We start from the raw sequence: 18,841 nt of genomic DNA on the forward strand, positions 1-18,841 counted from the left end.
GGGGCTTTTACGGCTAGAGGGTACGAGTGTTGGGGCGTTTATGGCTAGAGGGTACGAGTGTTGGGGCGTTTACGGCTAGAGGGTACGAGTGTTGGTTCGTTTAAGGGCTCAAGGGTACGAGTGTTGGGGCGTTTTACGGCTAGAGTGTACGAGTGTTGGGGCGTTTACGGCTAGAGGGTACGAGTGTTGGGGCGTTTATGGCTAGAGGGTACGAGTGTTGGGGCGTTTACGGCTAGAGGGTACGAGTGTTGGGGCGTTTACGGCTAGAGGGTACGAGTGTTGGGGCGTTTATGGCTAGAGGGTGGAAGTTTTGGGGCGTTTAAGGGCTCAAGGGTACGAGTGTTGGGGCGTTTACAGACTAAAGGGTACGAGCGTTGGGGCGTTTGCGGCTAGAGGGTACAAGTGTTGGGGCATTTAAGGGCTCAAGGGTACGAGTGTTGGGGCGTTTACGGCTAGAGGGTACGAGTGTTGACAGGTTTTAGTTGTGTCATGTGACGGGTTTTAAACGGTGCTCCCTGGCTGCGTGGCGAGGTGCAGATATCCGGACATGCCTAGCTGACTGTTTGGTACAGTTTTAAATGTGTATGTGGGGGAAGGTGTTTTTAATCATCATTGCTGGACTCATCATTTGTAAACTAATTCTAACACTTTAATGAGCTTCATCAGCAGTAAGAAACAAACGCACGCACGCACGCACGCACGCACGCACGCACGCACGCACGCACGCACGCACGCACGCACTCACACACGCACGCACGCACGCACACACACACACTCTGAAGCCAGTATCCCACACAAACGAAGGGGATGAATGAAAAGAGGCCTTTGGGAATAAGAGGTTAGTTTAGCGTTAGCTTTTACTGCTTCTCATAACGCTAATCACTGTGATTATTGTGCTGCTAACCCAGAGTGTGTGTGTTTGTCAGTGTGCTACCATACACATACACACACACATTTGTGTAATGGAAATGACCCTTCGGTGTATACGAGAGTTGTGTTCTGCTTTGTAGCCCAACCAATGGCTAACAACCTTGCCAGGAAATTAAAAACCATAAATTTTGCCTTGCGCCAGTAGCAGCTCAACCCCCCCCCCCCACCCCCGCCACCCCCACACACACACACACACACACACACACACACACACAGAGACAGCGTGATTGCTCTGCCTCTCCACAGAATCAGGAATGACACATTCTTTAGAAATAATGAACATCTCTGCAGCGTCTTTATTTCAGTGATGGCGAGCGTTTTGTGATGCACTTCCTGTTTGTATCACTCTTCGTGGACCTGAAACACCGTCTGCAGCCCTGGTTACACAAATGAATGTGGTCTGTAACGTGTGTTCTGTGTTTCCCAAACACAGCATCAGAACCCCACTGTGGGTGACGTTTCCCTTCCGTTAGCATGACGGCCCACAAGCGTCCGGTAACCCAGCGCACAGTACGCAGAACCTACACCGTTGCCGTGACGCCGTCGTGAACCCTTCGGACTTCTCCGTCACTCCATTTCTCCGCGGTGCAGTACCCCCCCAGAGCGCTAGTTGATACTTTGTTTAGCTTCTGGTTTTTCCGGTCACAGTGAATCAAAGAGATAAGGACAACTATTGTGCAAAAAACAAAACAACCCACCCAAAAAAAATCACACACACACAAAGAAAAGAGCTCTGTAAGTTCACTACTGCTTCACGAACCGGAACCGGAAATGCGTTGCTACCAAGCGAACCAATCACAGCGCGTAGTTCCATTTTTTGGGAGGTGCACGTCAGGCTACGGCGTAGGCTACGGAGAGATTCCCACGTAGCCGCTTAGCCTACGGTGTAGGTTTAATGCAGAACCATAATTCAGCCGTAACCCAGCGCGGGTTATCGTCAGCCAACTCTTGTTCCTGCATTTTCATTTGTGGTGTCACATTGTTGTTCCTTTCTTTGATCCTTACGCACGCACGCACGCACGCACGCACGCACGCACGCACGCACGCACACACAGCTGTCACAGCTGTATATTAGTGGTTTGTGTCTCCCCGAAATGTACTTAATATTCTCAGAGTTGATCTTTTAATTGTTTCATGACTTAAATGTCTATTTTCCTGTTCCTCTAGTGCCTCTCTCTCTTGCGGGGTCCCAAAAGGTTCTGTTCTCGGCCCAATTCTTTTCTCTTTATTCATGTTACCACTTGGGTCTATTATAGCCAGGCACAACCTATCTTCACGGTTACGCTGATGATCTGATGATCTACCATTGAAGCCCAGAGATACCGATGCACGACATTCCCTGCTTGCATGTGTTGCTGACATCAACCAGTGGGCGGCCCAGAACTTCCTGCACTTTAACCAGGACAAGACAGAGAGCGTTGTGTTTGGGGAAACTGTGACGACTAGCTTTGGCGCCTTATCCTCGTCTTTCAGTCCTTATGTCAGAAATCTGGGAGTGATTTTTGATATTTTTTTCAAATTTGACAGGCAAGTTGATAATGTTGTTAGGACAAGTTTTTATCAGTTACGCCTCCTTGCCAAAGTGAAATCTTTTTAAAATAGTCACGACCTGGAGAAAGCTGTTCACGCTCTAATCAGCTCCAGATTAGACTATCATGATGCTCTATATGTTGGCGTCTCCAAGTCCTCTATTGGCCTTCAACTAGTGCAGAATGCAGCTGCCCGTCTTTTAACTAACACTAAAAGACATGAGCACTCCGGTTACTCTGGTCCTCTATTCACTCCGTTGGCTTCCTGTCCATTTTAGAATTGATTTTAAACTTTTAATGTTTGTTTTTAAAGCCCTCAAGGCCTTGCCCCGCCCTATTTATCGGAGCTTTTAAAGGGAACCATGGCTATTAAGACATGTAGGTCTTAAAAGATAAATGTTGGTATCAATTATAACAATGTGATATAAAAAACCTTGTTGATGTCTTCGTTTTTATCAAATTTGAAAATATAATTTAACTCGTAGGTCGCCATTGTTGTTTACACCGCAATACATTCTGGGTAGTGATGTCAGACGGTGGCTCCTGCTAACCCCCGTACACTGTTTTGACACCCAGAAACAGATGAAAACACAGCTGAACAGGTGACGGCGCACCAGAAACACAGATGAAAATGCAGCTAAAAACATTAAGGTGACGGCGCACCTACAAAAAAGTAAAAAAAAAAGTACAGCACCATAAAGCATGAACTATAAAAACACCATAAAACTCAGATAGACTAACCGACCACACGTTTCAACTAGCAGATAACCGATGCTACAATAAAAACCCCAGCCAGATCTGGCGTCATTAAATAAAATAAAGATGTTCTTGCCTATTTGACGCGAAGTCTGCGCCTCCCGTTTCGTCAAAGTCCCGGGCCAGTCCCCTCAGCCTCTGGTCTGTCATCAAACGATGGACACAGCACCGAGGCCGGTTTTAGGGGGGGGCAGTGGTGGGCTATGCCCACCCAAACGTGCATATTGCCCACCGGCGTCTCCATCCCGGCAAGAGTGGAGGGCGGAGAGCGGAGATCGGAGGGCGGAGGGCGGAGAGCGGAGAGCGGATGGCGGATGGCGGTGCGCTGCAGGCTCTAGAGCCACGGCTACGCCGAGCCTACGCCGTCTACGCCGTAGCCTACGCCGTCTACGCCGTAGCCTAATGCGCTGATAAGATGCGCACGACTTTGATCATTTTTGCAGATCTGCATCACAGCACACGAGAACTTTGATCCAGTTTGCCTGAACCGAGACGTCTTATGGGCTGCCTCGTCAGCCTCCACGGCCGGGAGAGTGCTGCTCATCTATGTTTTAGATACCTGTCCCAGTTAAACTAACGCGGCTTATCTTCCCAGAGCCACCGAACTACGTCATTGCCCCCAGAATGCATTGCGCAGGTAAAACATGGCGCCTCCCGCACGTCAAAATTTGTGATAAACATTTTAGATTTTTAAAGCAATTAGATTATTTTATGTGTTTCTAACAACATATTTTAGTATAAGAGAACAATTGTGGCTAATTAGGGACTACACGTCTTAATAACCAGGGTTCCTTTTAACGGTGCGTTAGCATGGCAGGGCTGAGATCCTCCAACCAACTGTTGTTGGAGGTGTCCAGGTCAAAGTTCAAGCTCTGGGGTGACCGAGCCTTTTTAATCCCCCCCATCTCTGACCTGGGCCTTTTTAAATCAAGGCCTTAAACCTATTTATTTAGAATGGCTTTTAATATCCAGTAGTGTGGTGACACTTTTTACTCTTTTTCTTTAATTCTATTTATTTTTTGCTCTGTCTTATGATTGTATGTTGTATTTCTGTATGTTTTATTCTGTAAAGCACTTCGGCGCACAGGTGGCTGTAAAGGGCTACAGTATATAAATAGTACATTTACATTTATTTTAACGTTGACAGAAATGGCTTCAGAATGTCGGCCACTTGTTTGACAGTCGGAGAAGAAAACGTGCTTCTAAACGATGTCCAACGAAGTGAGCGTAGTAAACTAAGCCTGGGCTCTTCCTCCTCAGACGAAGGCCGGCTCCGACGGAGAGGAGGAGGACGACGACTTTGATGAGGTTCCAGAGAAGGAAGGCTTTGAGCCGCACATTCCTGAACATCTGCGAGCCGAGTACGGTCAGTCTAACTACACACACACACACACACACACACACACACACACACACACACACACACACACACACACACACACACACACACACACACACACGTGCCCAGACACGTGCACAAACAAGAGGACCTGCTGCTGTATCAATCCCTTAAGACTCCCATGCGACCTGTAAACAAACACGGAGACGTGAACGGCCACTTCAAAGGTGCAGCCTGTGCAGCTGCTGCAGAGCAGGTGAGGAGGCTCATCCTCACGCTGCAGAGGTTTACCCTCTATCTGTGGTGCCGCTGGTCCGAGCCCCACCACGCTGCTGACGACCACCTTTGAAAGATATGGTGCTTTTCCAACAGCAACTATTAGGGATGGGCGGTATGGAATAAAAAATGTATCACGATAATTTCTGGCATTTATCCCGATAACGATAAAAATTACGATTAAAAAAAAAAAATACCAATTCAACTCCATCTTTTTAACTATAAATCTATCACCACATTCAGTCTTTGGAGCCAAAACACTGCTCTAAAAGAATACTAAATACTAAACTACACCGATTAAATTGAATTAATAAAAAACAATTAAATTAGTACCCCTGTACTGCAAAACTGTAATGACTCAAATTCAACAAGTTTGAAATGTAAGAACAGATTCAACATTTATTCAAACTGCATGGCTTAAAGTTGGATAACAGTGCAAACAGCAAAAGTACCATTGTCCTTCAAGTTTTCTTAGCTTATAAAATCACAAAATAGAAAAAAATACAAGCTGATAAATAAAGAAACAGGACAAATAGTTAAAAGTTCAGATGACAAATGACAAAGATGCGAGATGACAAATTCTTACCGTGGGGAATTTTTTTGACGGTTTATCGTGAACGGTAAAATATCACCCATTCTTTAAGCTGGACTCCAGTCATTTTAGAGCAAACTCTGATAATGTCATTCAGACACTTCTTGTCTTTCATAGATAGACCACCAAACCAACATATAAAAGAAAATGTTTAAAGACTCTCAATAAAAGTTTGATAAAAGGTACACAAGATATTTCTGCTGATACCAAAAGAGTTGAGTTTCCTCAGCAGTATTTATGAAGGGGTTGATGAGAACGTCCCACACGTCCACGCTCCAGTTATTGCAGTTATTGCAGTTATTGCAGGGCTGCGGGCGGACGCCCTTTGACCTCTGGTGAACTCTGCCCAGCAGATTCCTCATCCTCACTCATTACATTCACACTGAGAACTCTACCTGAGAACCAATCGCCTCCCTCCCTCTCTCCCTCCCTCCTTCACACCCTCCCTCCCTCCCTCCCTCCCTCCATTACTAATCAATTAGAAGCTTGCGTAATTAGATTGTATCTGATGGGTCTCGAACAGGTGTGGTGTGTGTGTGTGCGTGCGTGCGTGTGCGCGTGTGTCACGGTGATTAGTGGGCTCGGTAATGATCTAGAGGGGCCACACCAAATTAACAATGCAACCTCTTTAATGAGCCCCTATTAGCCCCGCACCCAGGTTTTACCACCCACCCTCTCTCTGTCTCACACACACACACACACACACACACTGACACACTCTCTCTCGTCCCGCTGCCAGCTGGCTTCCCTTCAGAAGGAGCAGTCCATCCTCCGAGACTCTCTTGGAGACTCTCTGGTTTCCAGCATCACAATGGGGCGGTATCATTCACCGGCCCGCTGAACGCCCAGGTGTCAACACAACCCTGTTTCCTTTGTGTTTCCTTGTCTCCAACCAGAGAGGTTACATTTTTGGTCATTATGTCAGCCCCCCCACCAAACTCCACCCCAGATAGCCCGGCCCTGGCATCCTCCTGGTGCCACCGTCATGTTGTCGTAGGTGCGTACGTCGGGCAGAGAGACAGACACTGGTTGTGAAGACGGCCTAACTCTGGAGGAGTTATGTCTTTCTCTCTCTGACTACGTTTACATGCAGTCAAAATTCAGGTTATTGCTAATATTCCGGTTACTGAAACATTGGGAATATTCCGTTTACATGGTAATTAATCATTCAGGATATCTGGATCAAACCAGCGACGCACGGAGAACATCATGACGCAATTCCCGTAATTTCTGCTTCTTCTTCCTGTATCCAAATTCAAAACAAATGCTGCTTCGCGCAACTTTTCGCTCACCTTCTTGTAAATCTCGCTAACCCGGTACTTTCTACCGTCTACAACAGTGGTTCTCAAATGGGGGTACGCGTACCCCTAGGGGTACGTGAAAACAATCCAGGGGGTATGTGAGATTTTAAAATATACATATATTTTAAAAGTAGCATCCATGCAAAAATCCTTTAAAAATAAATATTTCATAAATTCAATTCAATTCAATTCAATTTTATTTATATAGCGTCTAATACAACAGAGTTGTCTCTAGACGCTTTCCAGAGACCCATACCCAGAACATGACCCCCGAGCAGTTATTACATAAACAATGGCAGGTAAAAACTCCCCTAGTGGGAGAAAAACCTTAAGCCAAACAGTGGCAAGGAAAAACTCCCCTTTAGGAGGGAAGAAACCTTGAGCAGGACCAGGCTCGTAGGGGGGGACCCTCCTGCCAAGGGCCAGACTGGTGGGTAAGGGACGGCAACAGCACAGCAGGCAGGTGGAAGCAGCAACGGGATGACCAGGGGTGGGGACAGCAGGCCAGCACGCAGCTCCCGAAGCTCCGGCCCAATCATCAGGTCCCAGGTTGGGGTGCAGGGTCGGGGAAGGGTTGAAAAGGGGCAGGGCCAAGGAGAGGAGTCTTGAGGGACGAACCTTCTCCCCCGCCCAAAAGGGACCGTTACCCTGCCCCCCTCACTCCCACACTGCAGGTTCCGGTGTCCGGCAAAGGATGCTGCAACATGGACAAAAGAGAGAAAAGGGAGGAGAAGGGGGGGCCAGCACAAGAAACTACAGGAGCGACTCTGACACACTAAAGTTTACACTACCTAGAGATTTACCAACACCAGCTAGAGGTTTACTAAACACTAACTATAGGCTTTACTAAACAGAAATGTTTTAAGTTTAGTTTTAAAGGTGGAGGTGGTGTCAGCCTCCTTAACCCAGATTGGAAGTTGGTTCCATAGTAGTGGTGCCTGATAGCAGAACACCCGCCCTCCAAATCTACATTTGGATACTCTAGGAACTACGAGTAAACCTGCACTCTGAGAACGGAGAGCTCTGACAGGAACATAAGGCACTATCAGGTCTTGCAAATAATGCGGAGCTAAGCCGTTTTGGGCTTTATACGCAAGTAATAAAATTTTAAATTGGATTCTGAATTTTACGGGTAACCAATGGAGCGACGCTAACACTGGAGAGACGTGGTCTCTCCTGCTGATTCCTGTCAGCACTCGTGCTGCTGCATTTTGGATCAGCTGGAGCCTATTCAGCAAATTACTTGGACATCCTGCTAACAACACATTACAGTAATCTAGTCTAGAAGATACAAACGCATGAACTAGTTTTTCTGCATCACTCTGCGAGAGGATTTTCCTAATCTTTGCAATATTACGGAGATGGAAAAAGGCTATTTTACAGACCTGATTGACATATGGTTTAAACGACAAATCCTGATCGAAAATAACACCAAGGTTTCTCACAGTTGCACTGGAAGCCATCGCAACACCATCTAATCCCTTCCTAAGATGCTCTGGACCAAGAATGATAACCTCTGTTTTATCTGAATTTAGAAGCAAGAAATTTCTGGACATCCAGTCCTTGATGTCCCTAAGACATGCCTGAAGTTTAACTAACGGTTCTGTTTCATCCGGCTTCATAGACAAGTAGAGCTGCGTATCATCAGCATAACAATGAAAGTGTATGCCGTGATTCTGGATTATACTTCCCAATGGCTGCATGTATAAACTGAACAAGATTGGCCCTAGCACTGAACCCTGCGGAACACCATAGCAGACCCTTGACTGTTCTGAAGAAACCTCATGTACATGAACAAACTGGAACCTGTCTGATAGATATGATTTAAACCAACAAATAATTGAGGAAAATATAAGTCTAAATTCATAAAATGAATTTTATCTTCAGGAGTAGGCTATTCAACTTATTAACTTAGAGTCGTGGTTGAAGCATAGCAGCAATATTTTTATGTTTAATAAATCAGTTACTGATGGCACAGTGCTCTGTTTTAGGTCTTTTTTTTACAACCAAAAGTGCGCTGGTTAGGGGGTACTTGTCTGAAAAAATAGAAGAGAAGACAACAACAGTAAAGATGTAGAACCTGGAGGAGATGATAGATGTGCTGCTGGGTCTGTGACTTGTGTTCCATATCAAGATATAAAATGAGAGTGAGAGAAGATTCAAGCGGCGACGCTTTTTTTTTTTGTTTGTTTGACTACGTTTACATCAGTCAAAATTCTGGTTATTGCTAATATTCCAGTTACTGAAACATTCAGAATATTCCGTTTCCATGGTAATTAATCATTCAGGGTATCTGGATCAAACCAGCGACGCACGGAGAACATGATGAAGCAATTACCGTCATTTCTGCTTCTTCCTCCTGTATCCAAATTCAAAACAAATGCTGCTTCACGCAACTTTTCTCTCACCTTCTTGTAAATCTTCTATCCCGGTACTTTCTACCGTCTACAAATGCAGAAATGTTCATATCCTTCATTACATTTATGAAGTGATTAGTCTCCTCCTGGTCTTGGTTTCTCCGTGTTTAAGAACAACTTCCTGGACTCAAAAGACCAGGATTCCTTGTGAACAGAGCATGAGCAGAAAACAAATTCCTGTTCCGTTTGATGGGGATATTCCGTTTGGCGTTTACATGACCCAATATTCAGGTTTTAAAAGGAGTAACACAGGGCTCATATTGGGGTTTTTAAAAACCTGAATATGAGTAAATTCTGGTTATTCAAAGGGGTTATTGGTGTTTACATGGCCGTGCAAATTCGGGTTATTGCCAATATTCGGGCTTTAAAAGGGTTATTGATGCATAGAAACACAGTCTCTCTCTCTCTCTCTCTCTCTCTCTCTCTCTCTCTCTCTCTCTCTCTCTCTCTCTCTCTCTCTCTCCCCTCATCGATATCTCCTCCCTTCCTCTTCCTCTCTCCCTTCTCTCCATCTCTGCGTCCTGTTCTGTCATTCTAGTTATCAGTCCCCTTATCCCTCTCTCTGCTGTCAGGACACTATCGTTCTCTCCTTCTCAAATTAACATGTTAATTACAGGCCCTGCTTAACCCTGGAGAATCAATACTTCTCTCTGCTGTCCCCTTCTCCCCTTCTCTCTTTCTCTCCAGGATCGCCTACCCTTTACTTCTCTCTCTTTCGGTGAAAGCCTTCTCGCACACACACACTGTGCACGATTCCTTCATGGATCCGTGCGTCTCCTAACATCCACACAAACCTCGGCACAATCTTGCTTAAAGACCCGTGTTTACCTGGTCCAGTTTGGGAAAGCCCGGCACTGCAGGTCATGAACCAGCCACCAATCCTGAGTCCTCTGTCTCATGCTGGTCTGGTCAGTGTATTCTGGTGGGTTTTCAGTTTTAGAGCCTAAGGGAAAATCCCAATACACCCCCTACTTTCTACCACTAGCCCTAAAAGTGAAGCCACAGGCGTAGGGCCCTTGTAATGTTCCCTAGGGATTGGGACACCACTTGCTCCGTCACTGCGTGGTTTACGTTTGGGTACGTAAGCGACTGCGTAGTTACGTTTGCACAAACGTCACACCATATCAGGAAGCTGAGAGCCAAAAGCTGTTTTAATTTCAGCTGTAGCGCTGTTAATATGCCACTTTATTAAGTTTTAATATTTTTTCAGGCGTAAAAGTAACCGTTAAGATCCCCAACCTGGGCTCAGTTTATCCAAATAACGCCTGTTAAGAAATTTGACCCGATGTTTTCGGGGATGAGAAGAGCCGCCGGCTCGGGAGCGGATTTATGGTTCCGTGTTAAATCGACGCAGAGCCTACGGCGTAGGTCATGCGGCGACGCACAACCTACGCCGTAGGCTCTGCGTTGGTGTAACGCGGAACCATAAATCAGCCTTTATTTTGGCGGGGTCTGAAAAGACTTTGCAACAACGAGCAAGCGAGTGATTATGTACATTCACTGAGTGAATATTATGAAAGTAAAATATATATTTCTCGCTAGAAATGTAATCAAAACGCATTTCTATGCAGAAAATAACTCAAAATTTTGATTTTATTCACTAAAAATTAGAAATGTCCGCCATGTTTTTTTGTTTGATTCAGTCTGCAAATGATGACGTAAAGCATTCTGGGAATTTTTTCTCGCCCTGGGTCGGCGAGTCAGTATCTGAAATCCCTCGTTGTGAAGGGCTAGATTCATACCCCCTAGCCCTCGTTATGTCCACTACGCCTACATGCCACTACAAAAAAAGAAGAAAAAAAGGAAAAAAAGGTCAAACATTTTTGAAAAAGCTCCAGGAGCCACTAGGGCGGCTCTAGAGCCAGGGTTGCCGACCCCTGCCCTGGACCCCCTGGACCCCCTGGACCCCCTGGACCCTCTGGCTAGAATCCTGAATCTCTCTGTCTTTGTGTTTGCAGGTCTGGATCCGTCTCCTTCCACCTCCAAAGCCCAAGTGGCTCCTCCAACTAAAAGGCCGGCAGCTCCTCCCCCTCCCCCCACCTCATCATCACACCTGAGGAGGATGAAGAGACTGATGGAGGAGGAGCAGGATCCAACCTCCGCCGCCGCCACGCTGCGCCTCCTCAAGGGAAAGATCCCTCCGCCTCCCGGACCAAGGTGCCCAGTCCTGTCCCCTCGTCCTCAACACGTCCTCCCGTCCTCAACACGTCCTCAACTCCTTACCTCCTAACTCCCTGACATCCTAACCTCCCTACTTCCTGACCTCCTTATATCCTTACCTCCTCACCCTCTAAACACTTTACCTCCTCACCTCCAAACCTCCTAACCTCTTGACTTCCTAACCTGCTAGCCTCCTAACCTCATTACCGCCTTACCTCCTCACCTCCTGAGCTCTTCACCTCCTGACCTCCTAACCTTCCCTACCTCCTAACCTCCTTACCACCTTATCTCTCTACTTCCTAACCGCCTCACCTCCTTAACGCCTTACTGCACTACCTGCTCACCTCCTGACCTCCTGACCTCTGCACTTCCTTACCTCCTAATCTCCTTACTGCCTTACCTCCCTACCTCCTAACCTCCCTACCTCCTAACCTCCTTACTTCCTAACCTCCTTACTGCCTTACCCCTACCTCCTGACCTCCTAAGCTCCTCACCACCTAACCTCCCTACTTCCTCACTTCCTGTGTTCCTAACCTCCTAACCTCCCTACCTCCTAACCTCCTTACCGCCTTACCCCCTGACCTCCTTACATCCTTACTTCCCCTTTCCTAACTTCTTCACCTCCTGACCTCCTATCCTCTTCACCTACTAACCTAACCACCTTACCTCCTAATGTCTTCACTTCCTATCCTCCTCACCTCCTAGCCTCCTGACCTCCTGACCTCTCCACTTCCTTACCTCCTAACCTCCTTACTGCCTTACCTCCCTACTTCCTAACCTCCCTACCTCCCTACCTCCTAACTTCCTCACCTCCCTACCTCTTAACCTCCTCACCGCCTCCCCTCCCTACCACCTTGCTTCCTGTGTTCCTAACCTCCTCACCTCCTTACATCCTTACTTCCCCTTTCCTAACTTCTTCACCTCCTGACCTCCTATCCTCTTCACTTACTAACCTAACCACCTTACCTCCTAATTTCTTCACTTCCTGGCCTCCTTACCTCCCTACCTCCTGAATTCCTTACCTCCTAATCTCCTTACTGCCTTACCTCCCTACCTCCTAACCTCCTTACTTCCTAACCTCCTTACTTCCTAACCTCCTTACTGCCTTACCCCTACCTCCTGACCTCCTAAGCTCCTCACCACCTAACCTCCCTACTTCCTCACTTCCTGTGTTCCTAACCTCCTAACCTCCCTACCTCCTAACCTCCATACCGCCTTACCCCCTGACCTCCTTACATCCTTACTTCCCCTTTCCTAACTTCTTCACCTCCTGACCTCCTATCCTCTTCACTTACTAACCTAACCACCTTACCTCCTAATTTCTTCACTTCCTGGCCTCCTTACCTCCCTACCTCCTGAATTCCTTACCTCCATGCCTCCTCACCTTCTTACCTCCTTACATCGTGACGTCCCTACCTGCTGACCTCCTGGTCTCATTACCTCCTAACCTCCTAGGCTCCTCACCTCCCTACCTCCTCACTTCCTGCTTTCCTCACTTCCTAACCTCCTCACCTCCTAACCTCCTAACCTCCTGAGCTCCCAGGTCCAGCTTTCCTCCTGCTCTAAAGTCTCCTCCACATTTGTGTCGTTGAGCAGCAGCTCTGCTGGTCCCAGGCCGTCGCGGTCCGGTCCGGAGGAGAAGACTGAGGTTCCGGTGGTTCCGTTCGGGCTGGACCTGTACTACTGGGGGAAGGAGCAGCCCAACGCCGGCAAGATCATCAAGTAAGTCAGCAGAGAGGACGCGTGCACAAGCAGAGCCCTGGACAGGACATGGACCTGTCCACCAGAACCCGCCAGCTCTTCCCTGAGTGCTTCTGCTCTCTTAGGAACTAGTATGTGCAGCTACATGTCTTACTGCAGTTATTAGGGCCGGAGCACTGACAGTGCCAAGGCCCTATTGTATCTGTAGGAATTTTTGTTTTGGTTTTTATCCTCGTTTTTCTTCCAACGAAATGAGGGCCTTTTTTCCCCCTAAACGTGCCCCAAAAGTCACCAAATGTTGCACCAAGCCAGGCCTGGTGGAAAAATTTGATATTTCATGGTTTGCATTAATGGGCGTGGCCTAACGGCTCAACAGCGCCCCCTAGAAAACTTTGTGCCTCAAGCCCCACAATATGGTTTGACGTACATGCACGATGATCGGTACACACCTGTATCATGTCGCAACTTAAAGAAAAGTCTCTTGGCGCCATGGCCGAAACCGAACAGGAAGTCGGCCATTTTGAATTAATCGTGTAATTTTGGCGCAATTTATGCCATTCCTTCGACCGTTTCTTCGCCCGAACCGCAACGTGCACCCAGGTGTGTTATACATCAAAATGTACGACTCCGTCCTGCGACAACACGCATTACTTTTCTCTTTCAAAAGCATTACCGTGGCGACGATAGACGCCAAAAAGCGCGCCCCCCCCCCTTCATCTGATTGGTCCATATTTGATAGTTCCTACCTTCTGCCATAACTTTTGAATGGTTTGACATAGGGTCGTGGGTGGTGTCATTGGACTTAGTTTTGAGTCTTTGACCATAATTGGTGCAAATTAGCCCCACCCCTTTCTTCTGATTGGTCGATATTTGATAGTTCCTATTTTCTGCCATAACTTTTGAATGGTTTGACAGAGAGAGTCATGGGTGGTCTCTTCAGACTTAGTTTTGAGTCCTTAACCTTTATTGTTGAAAATTGCATGCGCAAGGGCCCGTTCATCGCTGCCTGCAGCTTTAATTCTACATTGGACCTGGATGTCTTTCTTCCTGTAGGTCGACCTCCCAGCATCAGTTCTGGGTCCCTGCAGAGGTGGAGGAGGAGGTGGAGAACCAGGACCTGTTAGCAGAGAGCAAGAGCAGATACATCTCCTTTCCTGGGAGGTTTGTTCCCGTCAGCCACTCCTGCAGAGCCCCGCTGGGGAACGGGAAGCTGTGCCCACGCCAGGACCGGCTCAAGGTGAGGGGAGGAAACCTCACACTTCTCCGTATACAGTGGCTATATAGTATAGCCATACTATACATACATGTACATACTATACATACGCATACAGTAGCCGTATACCTGGCTATAACGCGGTTCACCTGCGGCTCTAGAGCCGCATGCAGCTCTTTAGCGCCGCCCTAGTGGCTCCTGGAGCTTTTCCAAAAATGTTTGACCTTTTTTTTTTCCTTTTTTCTTCTTCTTTTTTCTCTTTTTTCCTTCTTTTTCTCTTTTTTCATCCTTTTTCCTTTCCTTTTTAATCTCGACATTTCGACTTTTTTCTCTGAATTTTGACTTTTTTCTCTACATTTCGACTTTTTTCTCGAGATTGTACTTCAACATTAACCTTGACATTTGGACTTTTTTCCTCGACATTTCGACTTTTTTCTCAACATTTCGACTTTTTTCTCAAGATTGTACAAGATTGTAATGAAAAAAATTATCTTCCCCCAGTTATAACTAATATAGAAACATGCAGCATGTGTTGTCTTCATTCTAAGGCTGATACAAGACTTTTCATTTTTTGCGGCTCCAGACATATTGGTTTTTTGTGTTTTTGGTCCAATATGGCTCTTTCAACATTTTGGGTTACCGACCCCTGGGCTAAACAGTCTCCCCGCTTCTTCACTTCCTGTGTCAATAACGTTGGTTGCTTAGCAACAACGCTGAGAACGGCCAATGAGCTTCAGCAGCAGCTCAAGAACGGGAGACTTTGATGAATCGTTCATTACAGTCTCAGATATAATCCATGGTGGCATGTCGATTTATAAGAATCTTTTTGCTCAGAAGAAAAAATAGCGAGAACAACGACCCATAACTATGTTCTTCTCTGGAAAACACACACCTGCACCGCGGCTTTAGGAGAAAAGACGCTACAGAGTCGGGATGCAGCAGCATCAGAAGAGCAGTGGAATACACACCAGTCACTATTTGTCCTACTGAATTTATTGTATTTTCTTTCATAATCATTTTTGTGCTTCCTCAGTGTCCGTTCCACGGCCAGATCGTGCCCCGGGACGCGGAAGGCCGACCCTGCAGGGAGGAGGACCGACGGAGGGAGGAGCGGGAGGAGAGGAAGAGGAGAGAGGAGCAGCCCGGTTAGTTTCAGTCTCCCTCAGTGGATGGAGTTGCTGTTCTTCTTCTTTTCTCTGGGATTCTTTCACCACTTCTCCCACTATGTTGACATCCCCTCAGCACACACCGTAAGAACACTTGACTGGGCTTTGGGAACCTCTTTCAAACTATAAACATGTGAGCTGTAGAAGGAGCTCTTCGGCTCATCATGCCGTCAGTCTTTTCTTTTTTTTTTTTAATTTTATTTTTCAATTTTCAGACATAATAGAAAAACAACAACAAAAACAGGTGTACAACAATACAAGAAAACAAGGGGGGGAGACACTACGGCAGGGGTCGGCAACCCAACATGTTTTAGAGCCATATTGGACCAAAAACACAAAAAACAAATATGTCTGGAGCCGCAAAAAATGAAAAGTCTTGTATCAGCCTTAGAATGAAGACAACACATGCTGCATGTATCTATATTAGTTATAACTGGGGGGGATTTTTTTTTCAATATGCACTTCGAGAAAAAAGGCGAAATGTCGAGAAAAAAGTTGAAATTTTGCGAAAAAAGTTGAGAAAAAAGTCAAAATGTCGAGATTAATGTTGAAGTACAATCTCGAGAAAAAAATCAAAATGTCAAGAAAAAAGTCGAAATTTCGAGAAAAAAGTCGCAAATGTTGAGGAAATACTAAAAATTTCATTAAAAAAGTTGAAAATGTCAAGAAAAAACACAAAATTTCGAGAAAAAAGTCAAAATGGTGAGGAAAAAAGTCAAAATGTCGAGAAAAAAGTTGAAATTTAGAGAAAAAAAAAGTCGAAATTTCGAGAAAAAAGTCGAAATGTTGAGGAAATACTCAAAATTCCGTTAAAAAAGTTGAAATGTCAAGATTAAAAAGGAAAGAAAAAGGAAGAAAAAAAGAGAAAAAAAGAAGAAAAAAAGGAAAAAAAAAGGTCAAACATTTTTTTAAAGCTCCAGGAGCCACTAGGGCAGCGCTAAAGAGCCGCATGTGGCTCTAGAGCCACATGCGGCTCTAGAGCCACATGCGGCTCTAGAGCCGCGGGTTGCCGACCCCCGCACTGCTGTCTTGTATAATAATGCCATTTTGTCCATCTTGCTAAGTACATCTCTGTTTTAAGTCGTAGGCTGTAGGTAATTAGTTCCATTGATCGTATTTCTTTACAACGTCCAACCATTAGTTCAGTCCAGGTGAATCCATCTTCAGCCCATTTCATGTAATGGCTTTCTTAGTTGCAAGAGACAGAATTTTAAAAATGTATATGTCCTCTTTATTCATTACATCCTCTGGTATCAGTCCTAAGTAAATAATTTGGGGATCTTTAGGAATCCCATATCCCAAAACTTGCCGTCAGTCTTTTTAATCCCGCCTGAAGGTGGTGCAGAAGTTTTGACAGTTGTCCCAGATCAGTGTCCACACTGCAAAAACTCCAAATCTTACCAGGAATATTTGTCTTATTTCTAGTTAAAATGTCTCATTTTTAGTCAAAAAATCTCATTACACTTAAAACAAGAGTCATTACCAGATAAATAACTTATTTGACAATTTTCTCCTGTTTCAAGTAAATTTTAACTTGAAATAAGTAGAAAATCTGCCAGTGGGACAAGATTTATCTTCTCATTACAAGCAAATAAATCTTGTTCCACTGGCAGATTTTTCTATTTATTTTAAGTGAAAATCTACTTGAAACAGGTGAAAATTGTTGTTTTTTCCAGTGATGAGTCTTGTTTTAAGTGTAATGAGATTTTTTGACTAAAAATTAGACATTTTAACTAGAAATAAGACAAATATTCTTATTATTGCTGGGACCAGTCAGAGTCCCACACAGCGCTGTCTTTGTGTCTGTCTGTCTGTCTGTCTGTTGTAGAGTCACCAACCTGCAGGATGTCTTGTTAGCCACTGTGTGTGTGTGTGTGTGTGTGTGTGTGTGTGTGTGTGTGTGTGTGTGTGTGTGTGTGTGTGTGTGTGTGTGTGTGTGTGTGTGTGTGTGTGTGTGTGTGTGTGTGTGTGTGTGTGTGTGTGTGTGTGTGTGTGTGTGTGTGTGTCCGTAGCATGCTGTCCAGTGAGTTGTGAAATAGCATCTTTGGTTACCAGCTACAGTATTGATCCATGAGTCAGTCTCTCTCTCACACACACACACACACACACACACTGTCAGGGTGATGGACTCGGGCCCGCTGGTCTCAGCTCCTGCTCCTACTGTCCATACACCAGCACATATAGCGTTGGTTTCTCTGTGGTTGCTCAGCAGTCAGACTGGGGAACTCGCTCTCTCACACTCTGGATGAAGGTTTTACGTTTCCTACTGTAGAAATTAGGCCTGCGTTGAAAAAATCCATTTTCCGATTCTAAATCGATTCTCTTATTAATTCCTAAAAATTGATTTGTATGTCTAAAGATCAATTTTTTTTTTTTTCATCATTACAACTTTTGGTATTTTTTTGTTTATGCCCAAAAAAGGAATGTTTTGTTGGACACAAGAATAACTAGTGCCATGTTTTTGCCTTTAAATATGTTTAAAGATATGAAAACATTAAAGTTATAATTGCATAAATTGTCTATATTTCATTACTTTATATAGTTTCTTGGGGTTACATTTGCATAAAATGCAAAAAAACAAATTCTCAAGAATTAAAAACCGAAAAAAAAAACGAAAATGGAATAAATAAAAACGGAATGTGGGAAAAATTAAAACCAATTTCATCCGTCTCTGTTTCCTCCCTGGATCTGTTTGGTAATTCTGACCCACATGATGTTTCCTAAAGCAGTTCTATCAGTATTCTGGGAGCTGATTGGTCCTTACAGCATCATTAGCTGCAATACTTGCTGTTGAATCTCAATATAATACTAGTATTAATATGTTGCATAACTACAGTCATATAATTCATGCAACAGCTCAAAAAACTGTTTTAATAACACTAACCCAAATCAATATTGGAATAGAATCGGATCAAATCTTGATAATCAATTCTGAATCTTAAGAATCGGAATGGAATCGATTCTTGACATTTGAATTGATCCCCAGGTAGAAATGCAGCCGATAGTATGAAGTGTTTAATGCTACGGTGTGGTCTCTGGCTCCCGGGAAGTGGAGGCTGCATCTCGTTTGTTTCTATCCACCTGTCAGCTTTAAGGAAGTCTTTTCTCTAGGACTCTGGACTCTGGGGAGAACCGTTCTGGCCCCAACACATCCTGGTGAAGTGTGTGATTTAATGCCGTGCCATGAGGATATTTAATGGCTCTTTTCCACTAGCACCTACTCGGCTTGGCTCAAGTTTCTTTTCCACTACAACCCAGCTCCTGGAGCAGAAGTAGGAGGTTGGAGTGAAGCTGCTGTGACGTATTTGATTGTGTATCTAAATGAAGAAGACAACAACACTAAAGATGTAGAACCTGGAGGAGATGATAGATGTGCTGCTGGATCTGTGGCTTGTGTTTGATATCAAGTTAAAAAATGAGAGTGAGAGAAACTTCAAGCGGCAACGCTTTTTCCTTAGTTT

At 45.1% G+C, this 18,841-nt stretch overlaps 1 protein-coding gene across 1 annotated transcript in view; it reads left to right on the top strand.

Moving 5' to 3' along the window:
* LOC133447309 (UV-stimulated scaffold protein A-like) overlaps nucleotides 1–18,841 on the top strand; it is a 62,019-nt gene that overhangs the window by 31,559 nt on the left and 11,619 nt on the right. Inside the window, exons 9-13 of the mRNA XM_061725956.1 lie at nucleotides 4,476–4,581; nucleotides 11,099–11,297; nucleotides 12,897–13,022; nucleotides 14,055–14,238; nucleotides 15,248–15,359. Coding sequence (XP_061581940.1) covers nucleotides 4,476–4,581; nucleotides 11,099–11,297; nucleotides 12,897–13,022; nucleotides 14,055–14,238; nucleotides 15,248–15,359 — 727 coding nt within the window. The remainder of the gene's footprint in view (nucleotides 1–4,475; nucleotides 4,582–11,098; nucleotides 11,298–12,896; nucleotides 13,023–14,054; nucleotides 14,239–15,247; nucleotides 15,360–18,841) is intronic.

Source organism: Cololabis saira, chromosome 7 (assembly GCF_033807715.1).
Source record: "Cololabis saira isolate AMF1-May2022 chromosome 7, fColSai1.1, whole genome shotgun sequence".
In the NCBI taxonomy this organism is placed as follows: domain Eukaryota; kingdom Metazoa; phylum Chordata; class Actinopteri; order Beloniformes; family Belonidae; genus Cololabis; species Cololabis saira.